Source organism: Helianthus annuus, chromosome 17 (genome assembly GCF_002127325.2).
Source record: "Helianthus annuus cultivar XRQ/B chromosome 17, HanXRQr2.0-SUNRISE, whole genome shotgun sequence".
NCBI classification, from domain to species: Eukaryota; Viridiplantae; Streptophyta; class Magnoliopsida; order Asterales; family Asteraceae; genus Helianthus; species Helianthus annuus.
Window position 1 is genome coordinate 163133962 of NC_035449.2, and position 25714 is coordinate 163159675.

The 25714-nt window shown below is 37.9% G+C and overlaps 1 protein-coding gene across 1 annotated transcript; it reads right to left on the reverse strand.

The window, feature by feature from the left end:
* Positions 1–914: 914 nt before the first annotated feature.
* Positions 915–1403, reverse strand: LOC110925143 (uncharacterized mitochondrial protein AtMg01250-like). The gene has a single exon (XM_022169114.1). The coding sequence runs from the start codon at positions 1401–1403 to the stop codon at positions 915–917; it is 489 nt and encodes a 162-aa protein (XP_022024806.1).
* Positions 1404–25714: the final 24311 nt, after the last annotated feature.

Sequence of the window (25714 nt, forward strand, 5' to 3'; positions counted from 1 at the left end):
ACACATGAATGTTGCATTTAGCCGGCGTCCAACGGCACCAATCCATCACAAAGCCGTTAACAACCTCATGATCAGAATATAGCATTTTTTACAGCCTTAACAGAAAATTCCCCATCCAAGCTAGCAGACCACGTCCATTTGTCTTCTCCAGCCGAAAGCTGGACATTATCCAGCAGTCGCGAAAAGCTGCTGAAGACTATTAGTCATGCCCGATTCAGTGACTGTGGATCTCCATTCCCACTTCAATTCAGTATCACCATCAACAGTGGAGACCCGGTCAACCACCTAGCATTTTTTGTTTATTTCTAAGCCAAACAATTCAGGAAATTTCTCTTTTAAAGGCTCGTTTGTGAGCCACGGATCCAACCAAAAGCGAATCTCCATACCATTACCTAAAACTCCTTTTAAATAATTTTTTATGTGCCGCCCACCGACTTTAGTAGAGCTACATACCTTGGCGATGTTATTGCAAGAGCCACTTAAAGTTTTCTTAAACGGGATACACTCCCACCCCACCCTACTGGAATGAAGAGCGTCAATGACTTTCCTCCATAAGTTGTTCTTCTCCATCTTGTATCTCCATCCCCATTTAATCAATAAGGCTATGTTAACCTCACGGAGTTTGTTAATTCCAAGACCACCTTCCTTTTTGTGCCGCGAGACCTGATCCCAAGCAACCCAATGCATTTTGCTTTCCCCCAAGTTACCACCCCATAAAAACTTCTTTATCATAGATTCGAGGTCGTTTATCACCTTTGTAGGAGCTTTATACAACGAAAAATAATAGGTCGGTAAACTTTCCATAACCGCTCTAATCAAGACCACTCTTCCTCCAATCGACAAAGTGTTAGACTTCCACTTGGCCAACCGATTTCTGAATGTGTCGTAAACCGGTTGCCAATTGGAAATCCGATTCATATTTGCACCCACTTAAGACCAAGATACTTAAAAGGAGGGACGTCCGGTTTACATCCAACCTCATTAGCCATAACCCTGGTTTCCTCCAAATCCACACCAATTCCATAAAGATTAGATTTATCAATGTTTATTTTTAACCTAGAACAAAGAAAAAAACACCGAAGAATTCTCACCACGTTCACCACTTCCTCCTTGGTCCACTCCCCCACCACTATGACGTCGTCCACGTATAAGAGGTGAATAATAACCGGTCCGTTATTACCCGTGGAAATCCCTTTAATAATCCCGGCTTCCTTAGCTAAAGAAATCATACATGAAAGAGCTTCCATAACAACCAAAAAAAGAAACGGAGAAAGAGGGTTACCTTGCCTGATACCTTTTTGGCATTTAAATTGAAAAGTGGGAGCCCCGTTAACCAACACAGAAGATTTAGCCGACTTAAGAATGCCCATAATCCAACTACACCATTTATCTGGGAATCCCATTTGAAGAAGAATATTGACCACAAATTTCCATCTAACGTTGTCATAGGCTTTTTCAAAATCTATCTTGAGAAAAAAAACGCCTTTGACTTCTTCTTTTTAATCCAAGACATTATCTCGTTGATGATGAGAGGACCGTCCAAAATGAATCTTCCCGACAAGAAAGCCGACTGAGCGTCCGAAATAATACCGTCCATAACCTTCCTCATTCTGTTGGCTAACACTTTGGAAAGAACTTTGCTGATGACACCGACTAAGTTAATCGGTATATAATTGTTAAGAGTGACGGGATCTTTGACCTTAGGAATTAAGGCAATAAAAGACGACCCACTCCCGACACTAATGTCACCGCCCGAGTGAAAGGAAGCAAAAATACTGGCAAAATCTTCCTTAAACAATTCCCAAAAGTGCTTAATAAATTTGAAATTCATCCCGTCCGGAGCCGGGGCCCGATCGTCCCCACATTCAAAAACTGCTTCCTTAATTTCTTGACCAGAAAATGATTCGATTAACATATTACTTTCAGCCTCGGTAATTTTCTTCAAATTGTCACAAAACACATCTGGACGATCCTGAACTTCGTCTTCGAATTTGTCTCGAAAAAATGAGAAGATTTCTTTCTTGATTTTGGATGGTTTCGTACACCATTGATCGTTAACATTCAAACCATGGATAGAATTTGACGCCTTCCTACTATTGATTAATGCGTGAAAAAACTTTGAATTCTCATCACCATCTGTTGCCCATTTCGAGCAAGCTCTTTGCTTGAGATCCAAAACTTTCCTGATCTCCGTTTCTTTAATAACTTTCCTGTTTTCTGCCAAAATCCATTCTTCTTCTTCTTCTTCTTCTTCTTCCGAGAGATCCCTATTTTCCATTTCCGTTTCTAACTGTTCCAATTCCAGTAAAGCATTGTTCTCCTTTTCTTTTTCTTTGACTAAGAACTCATTTCTCCAATTCTTGACCGCCGTTCTGATCCGAGCAAACTTGGCAGAAAGACAAGAATCCGGGGGACCAGATTCTTCAAAACCCTCCAAAGCGTTTTTTACCACCTCCTCAAACCCAGGTTTACCAATCCAAGAGCTAAAAATCCGAAAAGGCCACAGACCAAAATTCAAATCAACCAACTCCAAAATGATGGGATGATGATTAGAAAGAAGACACTGGAGCACTCTAACACATGCTGACGAACATTTATTTAAAATATCCGGACTAACTAGGAAACGATCCAGTTTGCTGAGTTTTTTGCCATTTTCTCTAACACAAGTAAACTTTCTCCCCTGCATAGGATATTCAAGAAGCCCATTGTTGAGAATAAAGTTTTTAAAATTATTGGCACATACCGGTCTGAATTTAGACTGCTTTCTTTCTTCAGGAAACCGCACCGAGTTGAAATCTCCCACAAGAACCCACATACCAGAATCCGGAGCTAAAACATTAGAAATTTCCTCCCATAAAATTCTCTTCTCCCCTATGCTCTGTGGCGCATATATGTTAACCATGTTAATGCGATCCCCACTACCGATAATAAACCCACTAATGATTAAAAACTGTCTGTTCTTGCTAATACTATCTATCTTCAGAATCTTATGGTCCCACATCCAAACCAAACCTCCAGACAACCCGACCGCGGCAACATCTGCCGATTCAAAATTTTTGTTTCCCCAAAAACTAATTAAATCAGAAGAAGAAACTGACTCAACCTTAGTCTCCTGAATCGCAACAGCTGCAATTTTGAAAGAATTCCTCTTTTCCTTCAACTATTGGGCTTTGCCTAACCTTCTAATCCCTCTGATGTTGAACCACAGAACATTCATTGATTCACCACATTGTTGCCTTCATCTCTAATTAGACTTCTGATTAAAGAGTCGTGATTATTCCAATCTACTCCAACAATATTCCCCACGTTCACGGTTGCAGCTACCTCTTCAGCCAAAGGGTCAGCGATCCTAGAGCCGACCGCCACTGCCGTTACGTTACCTTCAGGCATAACACCTGACGGAACCGAATCGGAATTCAAATGATCGCCTGAACTATCTATCTCCTTATTCGCCATATTCTGTATATCGAAGTCTGTCTCATTAGTGGTGTCACAATTGACATTTGCCTGAGTGTTGTGATCGAAAAGGAAAACTCCAGAGTCCCTCATTCTTTTCTTTTCTTGGGCCTTTCTATAGAATTTGGACTTACATCCCTAACAGACTTGGCTTTTCCATTCCTGGGCTTTATTCTAGCCACATGTCTTTTGGGCCTAACATTCTCCACTGGGTTTAAAAATAAATTAGGAATGTCAATGTAGGGCTGCTTTGAAACCATCTGGGGCCCACCCATATGTAAAAGTGGAGATATTTGTTCCTGGGGACTTGAACCGACATTAGAGCCACCAAAATTGTCCATGTTATTATTTTCAACCTCATTTCTGACATCAAATCCTGAACACCCAATATTATTACCAATAAGCCTTTCATCTCCCGAAGGGAACGGCGTAACGACCAAGGGACTGTCACACCCCGACCACGTAAAACAACAAATCGTGGCGGAAATGTCGGGGAGTGTTGTAACAGAATCATTGTTTCACAACCATGGATCAATAGTTTTGTTTTATTGAATTATTGAAATCAATGTTTTGGTACAATTCAGATAAATACAAATAATTGTTTCTCAGTTTTAAAGTCGCTAAGGCACAAGCCCGTCCTATGTGTAGCATGCATCAACAATCATCTCATAGCAGTACCTGAAACATATATGAAAATAGGTACGTCAGCATAAAAATGCATGTGAGTAACATAGGATTTTATGTATTAGATTCATGGCTTTGGATAATGGAGGAAAAAGTTTTATGTTTTTAAAATAGCCATGAATCCAATGTAAAAAGTTTTGTTTCTAAAAACGTGTCGTTTTGGAAAAGGGTTTATAGTATAGACAAAATATACTTTGGTTTTGGAAAGTTTGTATAAATAGTATAACAAAGTATACTTTAGTTTTGAAATAGTTAATAGGTAGTATATCAAAATATACTTTAGTAATTAAAATAATAGATTTGGTAGTATATCTCAAGTATACTTTAGTTTAAGGATAAAAGTATTGGAAGTATATCAAATTATACTTTGGTTTTGAAATAAGCATATCAACTATGCTTTAGTTTAAAAATAGCATATCAACTATGCTTTGGTAGTATATCTAATTATACTTTGGTTTATGAAATAACAAAGTTGGTAGTATATCAAACTATACTTTGGTAAACAGTAGCATATCAAACTATGCTTTGGATAGTATATCAAAATATACTTTAGTTTAAAATAACGAAGTTGGTAGTATATCAAACTATACTTTGGTAAACAGTAGCATATCAAACTATGCTTTGGTAAATAACAAAGTAGTATGTTAAAACACATGTTGGATTTTGTACATAGTATATCAAAATATACTTTGGTAGATCGCATTTGAGAGTACATCAAACTGTACTTTTGTAGTATATCAACATATACAAAAAGAGTGTGATTTGGTATTCAATCAAGCCTTAGTGTATCAAACTACACTTTGGAGACTATAGAAATACCACGAAGGCAATTTCTATTTGGTTAAAACTTGGTTTCTGACATTCCATACAACATGAATGGGGTGTCTAGTCATATAGCGCTATATCATACTACCAATCGGCTGGGTGAATGTATAAAAATGGGTACAATCCAACAATTAGTTTTATAAGTCTTGGAAAATCAGTGTTTAAACCATGGGTAATCGTTTAATTTATTAAAAGTATATATACTAAGCATGTGTAATCTTATAGTTTAAAATCAGGAAAATAACAGATAGGCATATATGTTTCACCCCAAAACAATTGAAAACAGTAAAAGAGGGGACTATGTACTCTCTTGAGATTGCAAGTATCCTTGATTCAGTGTCCTAACAAAGCTTGGGAAATCAAGGAATCAAGTGGCACCTAGTATGGAATCACTAAGTTAAACAATCGGATCCTAAATCGGGAGATAGGATAGAATGAAGTTCTATAAATCAAATGAGTATTGGAACTCATATGGCATGATTTAATAGACCTAACATTCTGATTCGGAAGTCTACCTAAGTGCTTTTGACCCGTTTCGACCCATTATGGTAGTATAAGCCACTATAATGCGTCGTTTGCGTAAGACTATGTTCGGATGGTTAACTATGTGCTATGTCAAGTCTTACATGCCCAATTATCCCTAAACATGTTACTAAATCAGATTATATGTCAAAAATATGTTCACATAGTCAAAATACGGATTTATGCTTCAAAAGGGTATTTTGGTCATTTCCTATGGGCACACAAGCTAACTAGCATACGACTAACCAATCCTATGTGATCATAAGGTATAACCTCAGTGGTTATTCCCTATGCAACTATGATCACTAACTAAGCTTGGTCGGATCCTAAAGATCGACCAAACGGGTCGGGTTCGAAAAGCTAAGCGGTTGTTTAGACCGCTTACCTTACGACCCTAAACAAGCACTAAACTAATAGTGTCGAGTTAAACATGTCAAAACATGTCTAGCCTACTGATTTGGTATCAAAACAAAGCGTTTTGATACCCTAAAGTAGTTCCGTTGCAAAATGCGTGCTAAAACGCATTTTGACCAAAACTTTGACTCGACACTACAACTAGTTAACGTGGTAATCAGCGGGTATAATCACTAAGCATTATAACCAACGTGATTACAATCATGTTGCAAAGTTCAACCGAACTTTGCGTTGACCAAAGGCTGGTCAAACTGATAGTCAAACACTTGTTTGACTTTCTAAACTAGAAAAGCAAATAAAAGAATGAAAGAAGGCTCACTAAAGGTCCTTGCTATCTTTTCTACAAAGAAAAAGCTCCTTAATCAGATTAGAGAGCTCCCATAGCAGATGTAGAGAAGGAATGAGAAGAATGAGCAAGGAATGAGGAGGTTGGCCATGCTATTTATACTTGTTGGAAGTTCATAGGATCAAGAAACTTGTTTATGTAACCTCCAAGAAATAAATCATGGCCATACAATTGTCACAAGCAGGTACAAAGCCTTGGGGAGGTGTTAACTTGCTCATCACACCAAAAATTTACCAAAACAGCCCCTGAATTTGCAAACAGTTTGCAAAAACCAACTTTCTGGTCGATGGGCACTTTAGGCGGCCCGCGTAAAAAATGGGATAGGCTTACGCGCCCCGCCTGAGTCCTCCAGATCAGCAAAAGTTTGAAAAATGACAGTTTTGGTCCCTGCATGCATTCGAGTCCATTTTTGGCACTTTTGACACCCGTTAAGCCATTTTCAAGGCTCTACAAGGTCAATAAAGTTTAGAGGACTCAAAATATGCTTGGAACACTCTCGGATGTCGGCTCGTTTGGTCGTACGGTCGCGTTGTTCGTTAAATTACGACGAAACTCAAACGGACGCGAAAACGAACCAAATTAAGCGACGAATGGAATTTTCGCATGCCGATCACTAAAATAAAAATATTTTAGTGTATACAAAAATTTTGGATGTCCAGATGTGTTCAGAACGTAAGATATGCGCGAAAATGCAAACTTACGCCGTTTTTGACACTTTTAGTCCCTGTAAGATCATATAAGCATGTTTTCGCACACCGAACCTATCAAAACTTATTTCTAAGCCATGTTTAGGTTATATATGGTATGTTTAACTTATGATCAAGTTCCGGACTGTACGTTTCCTTATGAATCGGTAAAGTTTCGCAGTTTGACGCAAATAGTCCCTGCGATCGAATAAACTTGTTTTTGCCATACCAAACCTTCCAAAACTTATTTCTAAGTTATGTAAAGGTTATTTAAGGTATGTTAAGCCTATTTCACTATTCCGGGGTGTTTGTGGCGTTAAATTGATTACGTTTACGCATCAGTGCGCGTATAACTTTCCAGAAAGCGATTTAAAGCTCAGAATTGAACGAGAATTGATATGTGCAAAAGATACACATATTTATACAAATCCCAAGTATGAAACACAATATTTCATTGACTTGGCATTTGTTTGGTGCTCGTGGTGACACAGGTGTCACAGTCTCCCCTACTTTAGGAAATTTCGTCCCGAAATTTAATTCTAGAGGAAACTTGTGAAGATAACTGTGATTGTTTCGCTTTCGAATGAATCCTACGTTTCCCAAGTAAAACTCTAGGTCACATTTGGATTCTTAGAGAATCTATTAACTGCCAAAATGCCGTTGTTGTAGTAACGAAAACATGGGGTTTTGAACAACGGATAGGAGAATGTTTCCTATGAAGACTATTATAGGAAACTTGTGTGTGCTCGAAATCATAATCGGAGAATGCAAAATAAGATAACATTGGTCAAGGTCCAGGACTTTTAGTAATTTAAATAACGCTACTTTCGCAATGTAATAAGGAACACTTATATATAGGAAGTACCAGCGGCGTATCCACCATGCCCTTTTTACATTGTTCCCGTCTCGTTATTCTCATCACTATAGCTCTTAACACATGACAAAACTTGCTGTGGTTTCTATGCACTGAATTCCATAATTACGTATGCATCCATAATTATGTAATTCCTTGCACAGTCCGCACAGTTCATCTCATAATGTGTAGGGTAAAATCAATCGAATAACCATGAAATGACTTGACTAGATCACCAAAGGATCTTTTTAACTAGATCAATGAACGATCTTTTTAACCAGATCAACACATGATCTTCCTTAACTAGACCGTTGTATGATCTCTTTAAATAGACCACTTAAGGGATCTTTATAACTCGGAACCAAATAAGTGTTTTGAATCAGCACTTTGGAATCCAAGGTTCTTACTATTTGCATAGAAGCCCCTTAAGGATTTAAGACAGTACTTTGAGTATCCTTCTGAGAATCTAATCATATGAAAATACGAAAGATTCTACCAGGACTTAGATAATGAGCTTTGGAATTACACATAAACACAAAATCACCAAAAATTGTGTATTCGTTAATTTAGTTATTAGCTCGTTTGTGAATTTGAAGTACACTAGAAATCCAATCACGGATTTCAATTAGTACTTTAAAATATCCTCAAGAATCTAACTATGAAGATAGGAAGATCTTATAAGGATTTGGAATTTGTTTCTGTCGTGTTATAACATTCGTACTAGGACACATAAAGAATCCAATTAAGGACTTACGATAGCACCTTTATCAAATCAAAGATTTGAAATGGTACTTTAAGTATCTGATTAAGAATTTGAAATTTGTACCTGTACTTTGTTTCTTAAAGAAACTAGTACTTAGGATTTTTGGGGAGATCACGAATGATCATAGAATGAAGGAACCACACGAGTAGTTTGTTCTGGAAAGAACATGGTTCTTTGGTGTCGATATTGTAGAGGTATGCCAACACATACACAATCGGATCAATTTTGGAAATAAAATTGGAACAACCATTTTATTATAATAACTGAATTGTCTCAAATGTTAAAAGATAATAAACAAAGGAAATACAAAAGTTTAATTGTTCACTGCTGCATCGTCATTTGCATTTGCCTCGTTTATGTTAAATGCCCGTCCGCGTGCTGGATTTGCATTAACAAGTCTCGGGCAATTGTTCCGGTAGTAAGTAAGATCACCACAGTTATAGCACGATCCAGGTGGAAATTGTGCTTGAACAGCAGCAGGATTTGCAGCATTCTGGTTTTGGATAACATGGCGACATGTATTGACCAAGTGTCCCAAACACCCACAGTGGGTACACTTGTGACACGGTGTCTGATTCACATGATGACGGTTGCATTTGTTGCACAAGGGTGCAGTACCAATATAGTTCTTCCTAGCACGAGGCTGTGCTGGATGATTTGGTGCAACCTGATCATTCTGAGCAACTACTGCGAAGTTTTGTGAAGCCTTACGCTTCTTCGACTTCTTAGAGGACTCGGTCTGTTTATCCTTTGGTTTATCTTGTGCTGTCTTGTCAGACGGTCTCGGATCGCCTTTTCGGAATAGCTTACCCTTCCTGATTTGAGATTCAGTCAGGGTTGCAGATAGTTCAATGGCTTGTCTGACGGTAGTAGGGTTGCTACCAGTAACACTATCCTGAACTGGGTCAGGAAGACCATCGATGTATCTTTCAATCGCCTTATCCAAGGGCGTAACCATAGTAGGACATAACAGACTTAATTCTTCGTAACGATCAGTGTAGGCTCGATGTTCACCGCTGTTTTGTTTGAGATCATCAAATTCCCGTTCTAAAGCCCTAAGCTCATGACGAGGACAAAATTCCTTCATCATTAGAGCCCGAAGCTCTTCCCAGGTTTGTGCCATTGCCACATCAGCACCTCGATCCCTCATTATCCCGTTCCACCATGTGAGTGCTCTTTTCTGGAATACACTCGACGCAAACTCAACTTTTCGCTCGTTTAGGCGTTGTACATGACGAAATGTGCTTTCGAGACTCTCGAACCACTGTAGGAGCCCAGTGGCCCCTTCAGACCCAGTAAATGTAAGTAGCTTAGCTGAGTTGAATGTCTTAAAGGTGCACTGAACATTGTTATTGTTATTGTTTACCTGATTTATCTGGGTGATAAGGTTCGGGAGTACAACAACGATTTGCTGAGTGATTAAGGCTACCAAAGAGGCATCCTGAGCTTGATCACGTCGAGGAGGCATATTCTAAAAGAGCAAGGAAACACGAGGAAAAACGAGTGAGATGTCATTGGATATTCAAAACTGGATGTTAAGAATATCAACAAGGCATAAGGATTGTGACCATTTGTTCGTTACTTAAAACAAACAAACGACACTGTGACAAATCAAAGTAAATAGGTCAATATAATGTATCACTGAAGACATGCTCGCCTATAAGTGAACACTCACCCCAAGAGTTCCCAGGTAAGAGTGACTGGTCCGATACTGCGGATTTGTACGAACACTCTAGCCTTAGACAGAAAACTCAGGGTACAGGCATTCACCCTTCCAGTTTGCACGTGTTCACATTATTTAGACCCAAACTTTGATGAGATTTTGAAAACACCAAAGGCTTAAAAGCCTAAAAACAAATCATCTAAGGATAGATGACTTCTTGTGAGGTTTTGAAAGATTTTGACTCGAGAGAATGAATTGTGTTTTATTTTTGTTAATCACCTAAGGATAGGTGAACTGTATGGTTTTAAGACTAAACACAAGATAACTTGTGTTAGGGTCCTAGGAAGGTTATAGTCTAGGTTAAAGCATTACTAATAACCTAATTCCCTATAACCATTGGCTCTGATATCAACTTTTCTGTCACACCCCGACCACGTAAAACAATAAATCGTGGCGGAAACGTCGGGGAGTGTTGTAACAGAATCATTGTTTCACAACCATGGATCAATAGTTTTGTTTTATTGAATTATTGAAATCAATGTTTTGGTACAATTCAGATAAATACAAATAATTGTTTCTCAGTTTTAAAGTCGCTAAGGCACAAGTCCGTCCTATGTGTAGCATGCATCAACAATCATCTCATAGCAGTACTTGAAACATATATGAAAATAGGTACGTCAGCATAAAAATGCCTGTGAGTAACATAGGATTTTATGTATTAGATTCATGGCTTTGGATAATGGAGGAAAAAGTATTATGTTTTTAAAATAGCCATGAATCCAATGTAAAAAGTTTTGTTTCTGAAAACGTGTCGTTTTGGAAAAGGGTTTATAGTATAGACAAAATATACTTTGGTTTTGGAAAGTTTTTATAAATAGTATAACAAAGTATACTTTAGTTTTGAAATAGTTAATAGGTAGTATATCAAAATATACTTTAGTAATTAAAATAATAGATTTGGTAGTATATCTCAAGTATACTTTAGTTTAAGGATAAAAGTATTGGAAGTATATCAAATTATACTTTGGTTTTGAAATAAGCATATCAACTATGCTTTAGTTTAAAAATAGCATATCAACTATGCTTTGGTAGTATATCTAATTATACTTTGGTTTATGAAATAACAAAGTCGGTAGTATATCAAACTATACTTTGGTAAACAGTAGCATATCAAACTATGCTTTGGATAGTATATCAAAATATACTTTAGTTTATAATAACGAAGTTGGTAGTATATCAAACTATACTTTGGTAAACACTAGCATATCAAACTATGCTTTGGTAAATAACAAAGTAGTATGTTAAAACACATGTTGGATTTTGTACATAGTATATCAAAATATACTTTGGTAGATCACATTTGAGAGTACATCAAACTGTACTTTTGTAGTATATCAACATATACAAAAAGAGTGTGATTTGGTATTCAATCAAGCCTTAGTGTATCAAACTACACTTTGGAGACAATAGAAATACCACGAAGGCAATTTCTATTTGGTTAAAACTTGGTTTCTGACATTCCATACAACAGGAATGGGGTGTCTAGTCCTATAGCGCTATATCATACTACCAATCGGCTGGGTGAATGTATAAAAATGGGTACAATCCAACAATTAGTTTTATAAGTCTTGGAAAATCAGTGTTTAAACCATGGGTAATCGTTTAATTTATTAAAAGTATATGTACTAAGCATGTGTAATCATATAGTTTAAAATCAGGAAAATAACAGATAGGCATATATGTTTCACCCCAAAACAATTGAAAACAGTAAAAGAGGGGACTATGTACTCACTTGAGATTGCAAGTATCCTTGATTCAGTGTCCTAACAAAGCTTGGGAAATCAAGTGGCACCTAGTATGGAATCACTAAGTTAAACAATCGGATCCTAAATCGGGAGCTAGGATCGAATGAAGTTCTATAAATCAAATGAGTATTGGAACTCATATGGCATGATTTAATAGACCTAACATTCTGATTCGGAAGTCTACCTAAGTGCTTTTGACCCGTTTCGACCCATTATGGTAGTATAAGCCACTATAATGCGTCGTTTGCGTAAGACTATGTTCGGATGGTTAACTATGTGCTATGTCAAGTCTTACATGCCCAATTATCCCTAAACATGTTACTAAATCAGATTATATGTCAAAAATATGTTCACATAGTCAAAATATGGATTTATGCTTCAAAAGGGTATTTTGGTCATTTCCTATGGGCACACAAGCTAACTAGCAAACGACTAACCAATCCTATGTGATCATAAGGTATAACCTCCTTGGTTATTCCCTATGCAACTATGATCACTAACTAAGCTTGGTCGGATCCTAAAGATCGACCAAACGGGTCGGGTTCGAAAAGCTAAGCGGTTGTTTAGACCGCTTACCTTACGACCCTAAATAAGCACTAAACTAATAGTGTCGAGTTAAACATGTCAAAACATGTCTAGCCTACTGATTTGGTATCAAAACAAAGCGTTTTGATACCCTAAAGTAGTTCCGTTGCAAAATGCGTGCTAAAACCTATTTTGACCGAAACTTTGACTCGACACTACAACTAGTTAACGTGGTAATCAGCGGGTATAATCACTAAGGATTATAACCAACGTGATTACAATCACGTTGCAAAGTTCAACCGAACTTTGCGTTGACCAAAGGCTGGTCAAACTGATAGTCAAAACTTTGGTTTGACTTTCTAAACTAGGAAAGCAAATAAAAGAATGAAAGAAGGCTCACTAAAGGTCCTTGCTATCTTTTCTACAAAGAAAAAGCTCCTTAATCAGATTAGAGAGCTCCCATAGCAGATGTAGAGAAGGAATGAGAAGAATGAGCAAGGAATGAGGAGGTTGGCCATGCTATTTATACTTGTTGGAAGTTCATAGGATCAAGACACTTGTTTATGTAACCTCCAAGCAATAAATCATGGCCATACAATTGTCACAAGCAGGTACAAAGCCTTGGGGAGGTGTTAACTTGCTCATCACACCAAAAATTTACCAAAACAGCCCCTGAATTTGCAAACAGTTTACAAAAACCAACTTTCTGGTCGCTGGGCACTTTAGGCGGCCCGCGTAAGAAATGGGGATAGGCTTACGCGCCCCGCCTGAGTCCCCCAGATCAGCAAAAGTTTGAAAAATGATAGTTTTGGTCCCTGCATGCATTCGAGTCCATTTTTGGCACTTTTGACACCCGTTAAGCCATTTTCAAGGCTCTACAAGGTCAATAAAGTTTAGAGGACTTAAAATATGCTTGGAACACTCTCGGATGTCAGCTCGTTTGGTCGTACGGTCGCGTTGTTCGTTAAATTACGACGAAACTCAAACGGACGCGAAAACGAACCAAATTAAGCGACAAATGGAATTTTCGCATGCCGATCACTAAAATAAAAATATTTTAGTGTGTACAAAAATTTTGGATGTCCAGATGTGTTCAGAACGTAAGATATGCGCGGAAATGCAAACTTACGCCGTTTTTAACACTTTTAGTCCTTGTAAGATCATATAAGCATGTTTTCGCACACCGAACCTATCAAAGCTTATTTCTAAGCCATGTTTAGGTTATATATGGTATTTTTAACTCATGATCAAGTTCCAGACTGTACGTTTCCTTATGAATCGGTAAAGTTTCGCAGTTTGACGCAAATAGTCCCTGCGATCGAATAAACTTGTTTTTGCCATACCAAACCTCCCAAAACTTATTTCTAAGTTATGTAAAGGTTATTTAAGGTATGTGAAGCCTATTTCACTATTCCGGGGTGTTTGTCGCGTTAAACTGATTACGTTTACGCATCAGTGCGCGTATAACTTTCCAGAAAGCGATTTAAAGCTCGGAATTGAACGGGAATTGATATGTGCAAAAGATACACATATTTATACAAATCCCAAGTATGAAACACAATATTTCATTGACTTGGCATTTGTTTGGTGCTCGTGGTGACATAGGTGTCATAGGGACCGTCATCATTATCGTTAGCTTCCCCATGAGGATTGTTCACCTCATCTAGCAACGAGTTAGGCTGATCGATACCTATGACCTTTTCAACTTCCATCGGTGATTCCTCCGGTGCTGGCGACCGAGGATTCTCCACTCTCTCTTCCTCTTTCGATCCGACAATCCCCATACAGTCCAGGACCCAAATATCATTAACGTCCGTTATCCAAACTTGGAAACTCCTATTTTTCCACTTAAGGAAAACTGTATTGTTTATAACCTTCCCATCACCGACCAATATTCCCACACATGCAGTAGAAAGGTCACCGTCATCTATGGACAACTGAGCAGACTGAACAATCAAGCCAAATTCTTTCGCTATATTATCGAAAACTGAATTATATCCTAAATGTAAAGGCACCACGGCCACATTCAGCCATGCTACCCTCTCATATGGCAGCGTTTGACCATCCCACATGTCTAATACCGAAAACCATTTTTTCCATAATTCTTGATTTAAAAGAAAGTTCGTCGCTTCTCCCGGTTCATTGAATTGTAACAGAAGCGATAACCCGCCTACGTAATGTATCTCCACCCCGTTAAACCCTTCCTCCCATAAAGTCTATCCATCTTGGTGAGAGAATTAGGATCAACCGATCTCCCGACTAGAGCTCTACCATACAGATAGCGGAACGCTCTAACATCATCTGGTACATTAATAGTTTTGACTGAACATACCTCACTCCGATTCTGATCAATACTCTTACCTTTATCTTTAAACAAATCAGCAAACGAACGGCCACCATTCTGTCTGAATGAGTTTGAATCAGGACGAGAATGTTGAAATTGGTTACTCGTCTCCGAACCCCCAGGTGCAGCCGGCGTCGAATGATTAGCATCGACATCCATAATACCGTTATTTTCGATCGCAAACTTTGCTATGTTGATTTTGAGGATGAACCTGCCCATCTTAACTCCGTTCATCCTTCGTTCCATGTCTTTCGTGTCCGAAACGTTTTTGAATGTCACAAATCCGAACCTGTTCCCATCTTTGTTGAGTTTCCTTGCAATGTAAGTCCCCACCACCTCTCCATAATACCCTAAGAATTCCTTCACCTCCCAAGGAGTGAACCCAAAAGGGAGGTTAGCAACGTAAAACTTCGTAACATTCCAGTTTAGCTTTTTCTCTACATTCCTGTTCTTATGATTCCGACGATCCGGGACGTCTCTCCAATCCTCCTCCTCAAAGTCTCTCCCAGCCATGAACCAGGGAAAAGCTAGCCGAACCCCAAAAAGCGAATGGAATAGGGCAAGATCTAACTAGAGAGTAAAGTTTAATCTAGGCTACAACCAATATGCAAACCGATATAACTCCCCACGCTAGTCAGATTCTTACCTTCATCGTCGAGCCTCTTGGCGGTGGCTAGGGTTTCAACAGAGAGAAAAAAAGTGCTTCTGTACACAAGAAATATGTGTCAACTTGTTTTAATTCATTCAAATTTGACTACTGAGATTTTCTAAATCGCCTTCACAAGCCAACAGACTTCAAAAGAAATAACAATTGCCTTTGATTTTCACTTTTGTATTCCCAAGACCAGCAACATACCATTCTTATTTTCACTTTCTTTTACAACATTCGAAGTTCAAATTAAATTCTCATCTAGATTTCAAATTGATTAAATTCATTTTAGTTTTAGTTTTTTTATTAATAAAACTAGGTGATGCCCCGTCCGCATTGCGGGGCGATGACCGGATAGTTCTCAACCAATTTAAAAAACAGTACTATAGTTTTGCTACAAATAAAAAGTAAAAAGAGTGTTAGGCAGCTCTTTGACAAGATTTTTAGCTGGGGGCAAAGTCATATTTTTATTTTTACTTGGGGGAAAAATCAAAAATTTTCCCCGAGGGTAAAATCCTAATTTTTAGCTAGGGAAAACCATATTTTTATTTTGCACGGGGGGTAAAAACGTAATTTTGAATTGAGGGTAATATCGTAATTTTGAACCGAGGGGAAATTCGTAAATTTTAGCTGAGGGCAAAAGCATAAATTTATTTTTAACTGGGGGCAAATGCCTAATTTTAAATTGTGGCCAAAACCGTAATCAATTTGAACCGAGGGCAAAATTGAGAAATTTAGCTGGGAGCAAAAGCGTCATTTTATTTTGAACTGGGGCAAATACGTAATTTTAAACCGATGGCAAAATCATAATTTTAAAGCGGATATAAAATCATAAATTAATTAGGCCAATAGGGGAGTGCCAGGCAGCTGCCTGGCACTGTTCTCTTGCCGCCCATGTCAACCAATAAAGGCCAACAACTATTGTCGTCGATACTGTTGTTTGTAGATGTTGAAAATATGTTAGACCGTGGGGTATGGTGGGGCGGGGGTTTGGGCATGGGTTGACACGTGGACTTCGAGGGGCACCGCTGGTGAGTGACGTGTTGGATCGGTATGGTGGGGCGTGGCTAGCCCGCGTGGGTTGGCCAGTGTTATAAAAATAAAAAAAAAGTTTAAAATTAAAAAATACATACAAAATTTAAAAAAAAGATTACAAAATAAAAAAAAAGCCTAATTAAGCGTTAGGTAGATTTCGAACAGGGCGAGCTTGTCAAACGGCTTCCGCTCCTTCCCCGGAACTCGATGTTGGCCACCGCCACCCAGTCTTCGAGGCTTATATCATCGCCCGGGACGCTGTCGTATAGGAGTTGGGTGAACCGTTTGGCTTGGCCAAACAGTTATTTTTAAATTTTAAACCTAGCCGCTATAGCCAAGCCAACCAGCCAATGAGAGCTGGCCACGGAAGACCGCTAGGCACGCCTAACGCCCGGGCTGAAACCCCCGCCCAAGGGGCCACACCAAAACCCAAGCCCACCCGGGGTGATGAGTTGACCGTTTATACCCAACCCACGTACCATACCCCATAGTCTTAGTCTCTTTTTTTAGGTGAAGACAAAAATTTTTGTCACTGTTCATTTCATTCAATCTATAATATAATATAATATAATATAATATAATATAATATAATATAATATAATATAATATAATATAATATAATATAATATAATATAATATAATATAATATAATATAATATAATATAATATAATATAATATAATATAATATAATATAATATAATATAATATAATATAATATAATATAATATAATATAATATAATATAATATAATATAATATAATATAATATAATATAATATAATATAATATAATATAATATAATATAATATAATATAATATAATATAATATAATATAATATAATATAATATAATATAATATAATATAATATAATATAATATAATATAATATAATATAATATAATGTATAATTTATAATGTATAATGTATAACTATCTAATTCAAAGCACCATCTTAGAAAATAAAAATCATTTTCATCGAACTCACAATCTCATAATAGTAAATAGATTATGTCAATTTTCATCGAACTTCAAATCTATCTATCTACTATAATAAAAGAAACCAGCTTTTGAACACGTGTTATTCATTGAAAACATCCTCAAATATATACTTATCTTATATTAATTAATTAACTAAATAAACAATAAATTAATATTAAATCTTATCATATTTTAATAAAATATTATCCTCAAATCTAAATTGTTAATCTAATATTTTTTAAAACAAATACATCTATTTCCTACTTATCTTATATTAAATATATAAATAATAAATTAATATTAAATATTATCCTAATTTATTAAAAATATAACTTTTTTTATTATCTGGTCTACAAAATTATATTTATTCAACCCGTGTAATACATGGAGTTTTTAAAGATATAACGTTTTTATCATTTGCTATGTAAATTAGATTTATTCAACACGTGTAATACACGGGGTTTTTAAGGATATATTTTTTTTATTATTTGGTAGTTTTTTCAACCCGACTATACACGGGTTTTTTAAAGATACGACGTTTTTAGTATTTAGTATACAAAATTATATTTATTTAATCTGTGTAATACACATGGTTTTTAAAGATATAACTCTTTTTAGATTTATTCAACACGTGTAATATACAGGGTTTTTAAGGATATAATTTTTTTTATCATTTGGTAGATTTATTCAACCCGATTATACACGGGTTTTTTAAAGATACGACGTTTTTAGTATTTAGTATACAAAATTACATTTATTTAATCTGTGTAATACACATGGTTTTTAAAGATATAATTTTTTTATTATTTGATATATAAAATTATATTTATTTAACCCGTACAATATGCGAGTTTCATAAAAAGATAATTTTTTATTATTTAATATATAAAATTACATTTATTCAACCCGTGTAATACACGGGCTTCTAACCTAGTGAACTTTAAAGCAATTTTAACTATTTCTAATTTAATTTCCAATGTCAGCTCTCTTGTACTGTCTTTTCAAAGAAATTGCTTTTCTTTTACGCAAAACAGTAACGTGTTTGTGTGGATGAGAATCCCATTTCCGGCTTCGGCGACTTCCGTTTTCGGGATTTTCGAGGCCATCGATAGCAGCCCGGGGTCGAGGAAATGGAGGAAAATCGTTCACATGGTTGTGTTGGCATCGATATGGAGAATATGGATGGCTCGTAACAAGAAGACGTTTGATGAGGCTTTTATCCCGGTTAAAAGAATAGTCGAGAGTATAAAGGAAGACTCTTTCCTTTGGTTGTGTCATAGGGGAAAGGGAGCATCAGTTGGCTGGGACAAATGGTCCAACTTTGATGTTGTCGAGTTAGTGTAATGTTGGTTTTCCTTGTGTTTTGTTTTGTTTTTTTGTTGATTGTATCTTTTGTTTCAGCTTCTTGCTTGGTTCTATATATATATATATATATAAGTTTCGGCCCTTAAAAAAAAACTCACTATCTTTAATTATATTAAAAAAATGATTTAACTTTTCATTCATCTCGTATTCCCAAAACAAAAATCCCATTAGATAGTATCATATAATTATCATTAGGAGTGTGATAAATATACTCAAGATAAAGATTAATATACCCAAAAGTCAAATTTAGTAATGATTAACTACTTTATTATATTATTTTACTATAAAGTTAAAAGTAAAAGTCAAATTTAGTAATGATTAACTACGGATCTAACCATTTAAATTTCAGACAACGAAACCCGGTTAATAAACGAATAGTTCACAAATCTTTGTTTCGATTGTTCGACCCGTTTGTTTTGTGACATATTTTTCATCATTCACTTTTATTGATTTCTAAGCTTTGTTTCCCATTTCCCGGGCTTGTCAACTATGGCGTATCATCACCATTACATTACATGGTTTTACGCACGCACTAGATCATGCTCGTTTTCCCATAATTCGAGCAAACCGCTTTATGCAAATCTTGCAAGCAATTTCTAGTCATTTGACCTGTAACGCCCCAAAAATGCTAGTAAGATAATAAATATACAAATAAATAAAGAATGTAACTTGGTTAATGAAACATGACTAAATGGTAGCTAGTTAATGGGTAAAGCCTAAATTAAAACACTTTCTCAAAGTAGGAGGGACTAAAGTGTAATTAATAAACAAAAAGGGGTTTTAATTAGTAAATGAAGAAACACCTATGTCTGGTGTGTTGGGGTCGATCGAACAAGGAGCAGGGAAGAGGGTGAATAACCCTAAACTCAATAAATCAAGAAATTGAAGCTTAAATCACAAGAAAATTCGATGCATGAGCCCCTTTTTGCGAAAATCTAACCCTAATTAGTGAAGTGGTAAGTTTAATTTTCTGAAATTGTGAATTGTTGGGTGTGGGGTCAAATCCAAACTCAATTCCTTGTATCAATTGTAAGAAATCTGAGTTAAGATTGCTTTTTAGAACAAGAATCATGCTTGATTTTATGTTGTATGAAAAGTGTAGTGAAAACCCACTTTGTAAAGATTATGTTACTAATAGGAAGTTCATAAGGATTACGATCATGTGTTAGTTGATATATGAATTTGGTTGTGATGCTTGAATGCTAGATAAACTGATTTAGGATGGAAATTATGTGAATTCAAAAGAAGATGATTCTTGTGTTGTGATGAACTAGTAGGAACATGCTTAATAAACTTGTACCTTGTACCTTAAATATGATGCTTACCAAGTGTTCGATGAAATGCCTAAAAGAAGAATGTATGTGGAAATAGTATAACGAAATGACAAACTAAATGAAGCGAATGAATGTTCTAATGTAGGCATAAAGGAAGAAGGTACAAGCACCAAGAAAACGGAAGGAGCGCAAGATCGAGGTATGATTCGTTGCATACAAATCCTTGTTATATTCCCTCTTTTATATATAATTTGATGTAGAATTATCCTTGTATGACAAATGTGACATGTAGCAAGTAAGCGACAATTCCCTTGTGGATTGGATATGTTAACGAATTTGTGTTAAGCAAAATATGTTGACCGATTGGAATGAAATCGGGTCAAGTAAAGATGAACGCTATTCGTTCTAACGGGTAGTTTTGAATGCCATATCGAATGTGAAAGTTAAACTCCGTTATGCGGATAGAACGAGGAGTAATACGTATGCTTAACTCTCAACGAGAGTGTTTTATGCTAAACCCAATTAAACGGGTCAAACATGTATGCCTAACTCTCAACGAGAGTGTTTATGCCAACCCAATTTAATGGGTCGAATGTGTATGCTTAACTCTCAATGAGAGTGTCTATGCCTAACCCAACTATTTGGGTAGTCGAATGCGTAAAAGTAAGAATGTTTTGTAAGGATAAAGCTTAAACGAAAGAATTACGATTTTCACTAGGGTGATAACTAACCTTTTAAAATGTTGATTGTTAATGTAGGTAAAACTCCGCTATAGGCGATTTGGGATATGGAGCGAGCACATGATCAAGCCCTATTATACCAAGCGCTTCCGCAAGTTTATATGCATGCTTTTGGGTCCATGTTTTGTTACTTTGATAAACATTGTTAAAAGTTTTAGATTTGAAAACTTGTTGTTTTTGTTTGGGATGGTTTGATGTCAAAAGGGTCGTATGTGAATGTTGTCTATTATGTCAAAAACAGGGGTCGCGTCCGTTTTACGAACGGGTCATGTCCAATTTTTGTAAAAATCTTTATTATGCATCAAGTTATACTTTGATGTCCGTAAAATCATTCTTTTGTGAGTAATCTAACATTAAAGAAAAGCGGACCTTACAAGTTGGTATCAGAGCCAAGGTTTGAGGGATTCGAGCTTTTAACGCGATGCTTGAACTCAAACCGATGGCTCGTTCTAAAGTGTGCTCGCTCCAAAGATCGCCAATGAGGTAATAATGTACGTTTTCGATGAATGCTAGTATATGTAATGATTTTGATATGTAAAGTTGAGTTAAATATGTGAAGTAGTAATTATGGGTAGCGAAACAATAAATTCTGGGGACCGTACAGCTGGAAACGGACCCGAAAAAGAGTTAGAATGCTAAAAAACTAAGCTGCAGCGGATTAAAAAATGGCTGACCGTCGCCGACGGCCAGACACCCCGTCGCCGACGCCCCCATGTTGGTAGACGGCTTAAGTTCCTGCCTACGGACTAATGTAGGCGACGCGCATATCTAAAGCCCGTCGCCGACGGGGCATGAAGCCGTCGGCGACGGCTAGCGGAATTCAGCCCGTTGATTATTTTTTTTATTTCACGTTTTGTGTTGCCGGGCTAACTGAAAACTTATTTTATGACCACGTAGAGTCCATGTCACACCCCCAAAATCCACCTGCGGATAACACCCGCTTCGAGGGCGTGACTGACCAGGATCCAGCCACCAATTATACTGACTAATTAAATTGATAACAAAAGTAATACTTACTAACCATCAGATTAGCAAATATCAAGTTCAGAGTTTAAGGTTTTAAGTTCAAACAGTTAATAAGTAGCGGAAGCATAAGTAAGGTAGTTTAAACAAAGTTCATAATTCAAAATAAGGTAACACCCAACACGAGGGTGAACAGACACTACACATTCCCAAGCTGCAAGCTCCTTCGTCACTGGTTACCTGCAAAGCATGCAGTAAGGGGTCAACAATAATGCTGAGTGAGTTCACTAGTTGTCCAGTTTTAATTACCAAAAACTTGTTTCACCGGTTAATTTATCCGTTTATACATGCCCTGGGGAGCTACCCCAAAAGTTAGCGACTAAACTGTTTTCCAATACCGAACACTAGGTAACCGTTGCGTATCCGCAGGATGCCCCGATGTCAATGTTCTATCATCATTGACGAATATCTGAGTACATTAGTTCACGACCGTCCCAAACCAGGGCACGGTGTGAGGCTGGTAAACACCTAAATAGCGCTATCAACTAATAACCCGCTCGCCTAACCCGGCGACTAATCGGTATTTGTAGTAGGGACTTGAGTGATAGAGTTTCGTTTAGTGCCGTTAGTTGCAATCCGTATAAACAGTAATTAACCAACAGGTTTCCCAATACCCGGGAAGGAAAAGTAAGTTTTGTTCCCAATAACTAGGGAAGGTATGTAAATGGTATCCCCTTTTACCAGGGGATAGGATTGTTTTAGTCTCGTGTCCCAAACCACCGGGACGCATGCTTTTAAGTTGTGAACTCACCTTGGGTTGCTCGGTAGGTTTAGGTTACTTGTCAATCACGTTGGTCACCACGTCCTAACATGGTTACCGGTATAGGTCAGGTTCGGTATACAAGCATTCACGTAAAACACATACTGGCATACATACAAGTAAATAGTCATGGGTTATTGGGCCGGCCCTAACAGTAACACAGTCAAACAGAACACAGCAACACGTAGTCCACTTAACAGATAGCCCAAGTTAGCACAGAATGGCCCAATAACCAAAATGGACAGCCCACTCGCAACCAGCTGGTCTCGAGTCGCAACCAGGTGGTCTCGGCTTGTCACGCTGTGGTTGCGAGTCGTAACCGTGGTCTCGAGTCGTCACGTTTTGGTTGCGAGTCGCAACGGCGTGATCTCGAGTCGCAATCTCGTGGTTTCGAGTAGTCATGCAGTGGTTGCGAGTCGTAACTGCGTGGTCTCGAGTTGTCATGCCTTGGTTGCGAGTCGCAACGACGCAGTTGCGAGTCGGAATGCTGTCATTATCATGTACACGTGATGATGCAGATATGACAGTCCAAATTGTACCAAGAATTCAGGCCCATTTTAGGAAACAACCAATAATATTTCACTAACACTTTGCCAAATCTGGATACTAGTAAAGATAGATCAAACTTTGCCATTTTTACATCTTCAAGCCATATTCAAACAAGTTCATGTAGTGTTCATAGTTTTCTAGGGTTTTTATATCCAACAAATCCATATATTCATGAACCAAAAATCACATATTTTTAACAAGATCATGATGCACAAACAAGAAAACATACATTTTATAATCTTGAACATAGTTTTGGTTGGCATAATCATTCCTAAATCACTATACTTTAGCCATCTTTAAACATGTTATATGAGGGTTTTCACATATGACCAAACTTCACAAATCCTCCTAAAAATCATGCAAAATACTACTAACCAAGCATTTTTCTAGTTCATAAACATATCATTCAAGCAAGAATACAAGGCATTTCTAGTTCATAATATTTCACAAATCTTATACACCAAGAAGATAACACTAACCGGTTATGAAAGGAGGAGCCGAAAACAAAGAAAAGAGAACCGAGAAGATGGAATGTCCGAGTGATAGTCTTGACCGAGTTTCTTGTCCGGGATCTTTGCTTGAACCGAAAAGAGAAGGAGAGAAGGGTTTGTTGTTTGGGGTTTCTAGTTGAGAGAAAGAGTAGAAGTGTATGTGTTTGTGTGTAGTGCCAAATGAAAGAATGAGGGAAAGGTTGGGTATATATACAAGGGGTGTTTCGGGTTGGGCTTGGGGGTTTCGACCCAAACCGGTTACGGCCCAAAGGCCCACTCGAGACCGAGTGGCCCACTCGCAACCGCCCGGTTGCGAGTCATGGTCTCGGGTCGTGGTTCCGGCTCTTATACACATATATATATATAATACATACATACATCACATATCATGCAAAAATCACGTTTCCATTTAATGTTTCCATTTAATAATATTTATATACACATGAAATATTACAAGGTGTTCGTTCGGAAAAACCTCGAGTGTCACATTATCCCCAAGTTTTAAGAACTTTCGTCCCGAAAGTTGAAGCAGCCACTGCCAAGCTAGCGTGTTTCAACGGGGTGTCACATCATCCCCCCGTTAGTTTGGAATTTCGTCCCGAAATTCGGTTGTAGCTTCAGTGCTGGGGTTTTCGTTTGGGAACAACTGGGGATACTTGGACTTCATCTGGTCCTCCCGCTCCCAGGTAAACTCTGGGCCGCGCCGTGAGTTCCAACGAACTCGCACAAGGGGTATCTGGCTACGTTTGAGGGTTTTGATCTCTCGATCCGTGATCTCAATCGGTTCCTCAGTAAAGTGTAGCTGTTCATCAATCGTCAGTTCCTTAAAAGGAATCACAAGTGTTTCATCGGACAAACACTTCTTCAGGTTAGACACGTGAAAAACGTTGTGCACTGCACTCAGCTCTGCAGGCAGGTTCAATCTATAAGCAACCTTACCGATTTTCTCGGTAATTTCGAATGGTCCAACATATCGTGGATTCAGCTTGCCTCGTTTACCGAAACGGACCACACCCTTCCAGGGTGAGACTTTAAGTAGAACCCGGTCCCCGACCTGGAATTCTAGCGGTTTCCTACGCTTGTCAGCGTAGCTCTTCTGACGGTCACGAGCTGCCGCCATGCGTTGCCTGATCTGTGAAATCTTTTCGGTTGTGTCTACCACTAGTTCTGGGCCTGTGAGTTGACTGTCACCTACTTCCGCCCAGCAGAGAGGTGATCGGCATTTACGACCGTACAATGCCTCAAAAGGTGCCGCCTGAATACTAGTGTGATAGCTGTTGTTGTATGAGAACTCTACTAACGGTAGATGTTTCTCCCAGTTCTTTCCAAAATCGATCACACATGCCCTAAGCATGTCTTCCAGGGTTTGGATGGTGCGTTCAGACTGCCCATCCGTTTGCGGGTGATAAGCGGTGCTCATGTCCAAACGTGAGCCAAAGGATTTGTGCATAGCCTGCCACAATTCGGAAGTAAATCGAGCGTCTCGGTCGGAAATAATAGAAGTTGGCACCCCGTGCCTGGAGACTACTTCCTTCAAATAGATTTCTGCCAAGGTAGAAAACTTGTCTGTTTCCTTAATGGCCAAAAAGTGTGCAGACTTAGTCAATCGAACTACTATCACCCAGATAGTATCATTCCCGCGTTGGGATCTAGGTAGCCCTGTAACAAAATCCATGGAAATCTGTTCCCATTTCCATTTTGGGATTTCCGGTTGCTGTAGTAGGCCTGCTGGTTTCTGATACTCGATCTTGACTCTTGCGCAGGTCAAACATTTGCCAACATAGGTTGCTATGTGGGCTTTCATGCCAGGCCACCAGTAAGTGGTCCTTAAGTCGTGGTACATCTTATCTGAACCAGGATGTACTGAATAACGGGACTTATGGGCTTCGTCCATCACAAGCTCTCGTAAATCCCCGTAAAGTGGGACCCAAATGCGCCCTGCCACATAGTAGGCGCCGTCTTCTT

Excerpts from the sequence above, each read along its gene's own strand:
- LOC110925143 (XM_022169114.1), bottom strand. The coding sequence starts at position 1,403 with ATGGGATTCCCAGATAAATGGTGTAGTTGGATTATGGGCATTCTTAAG.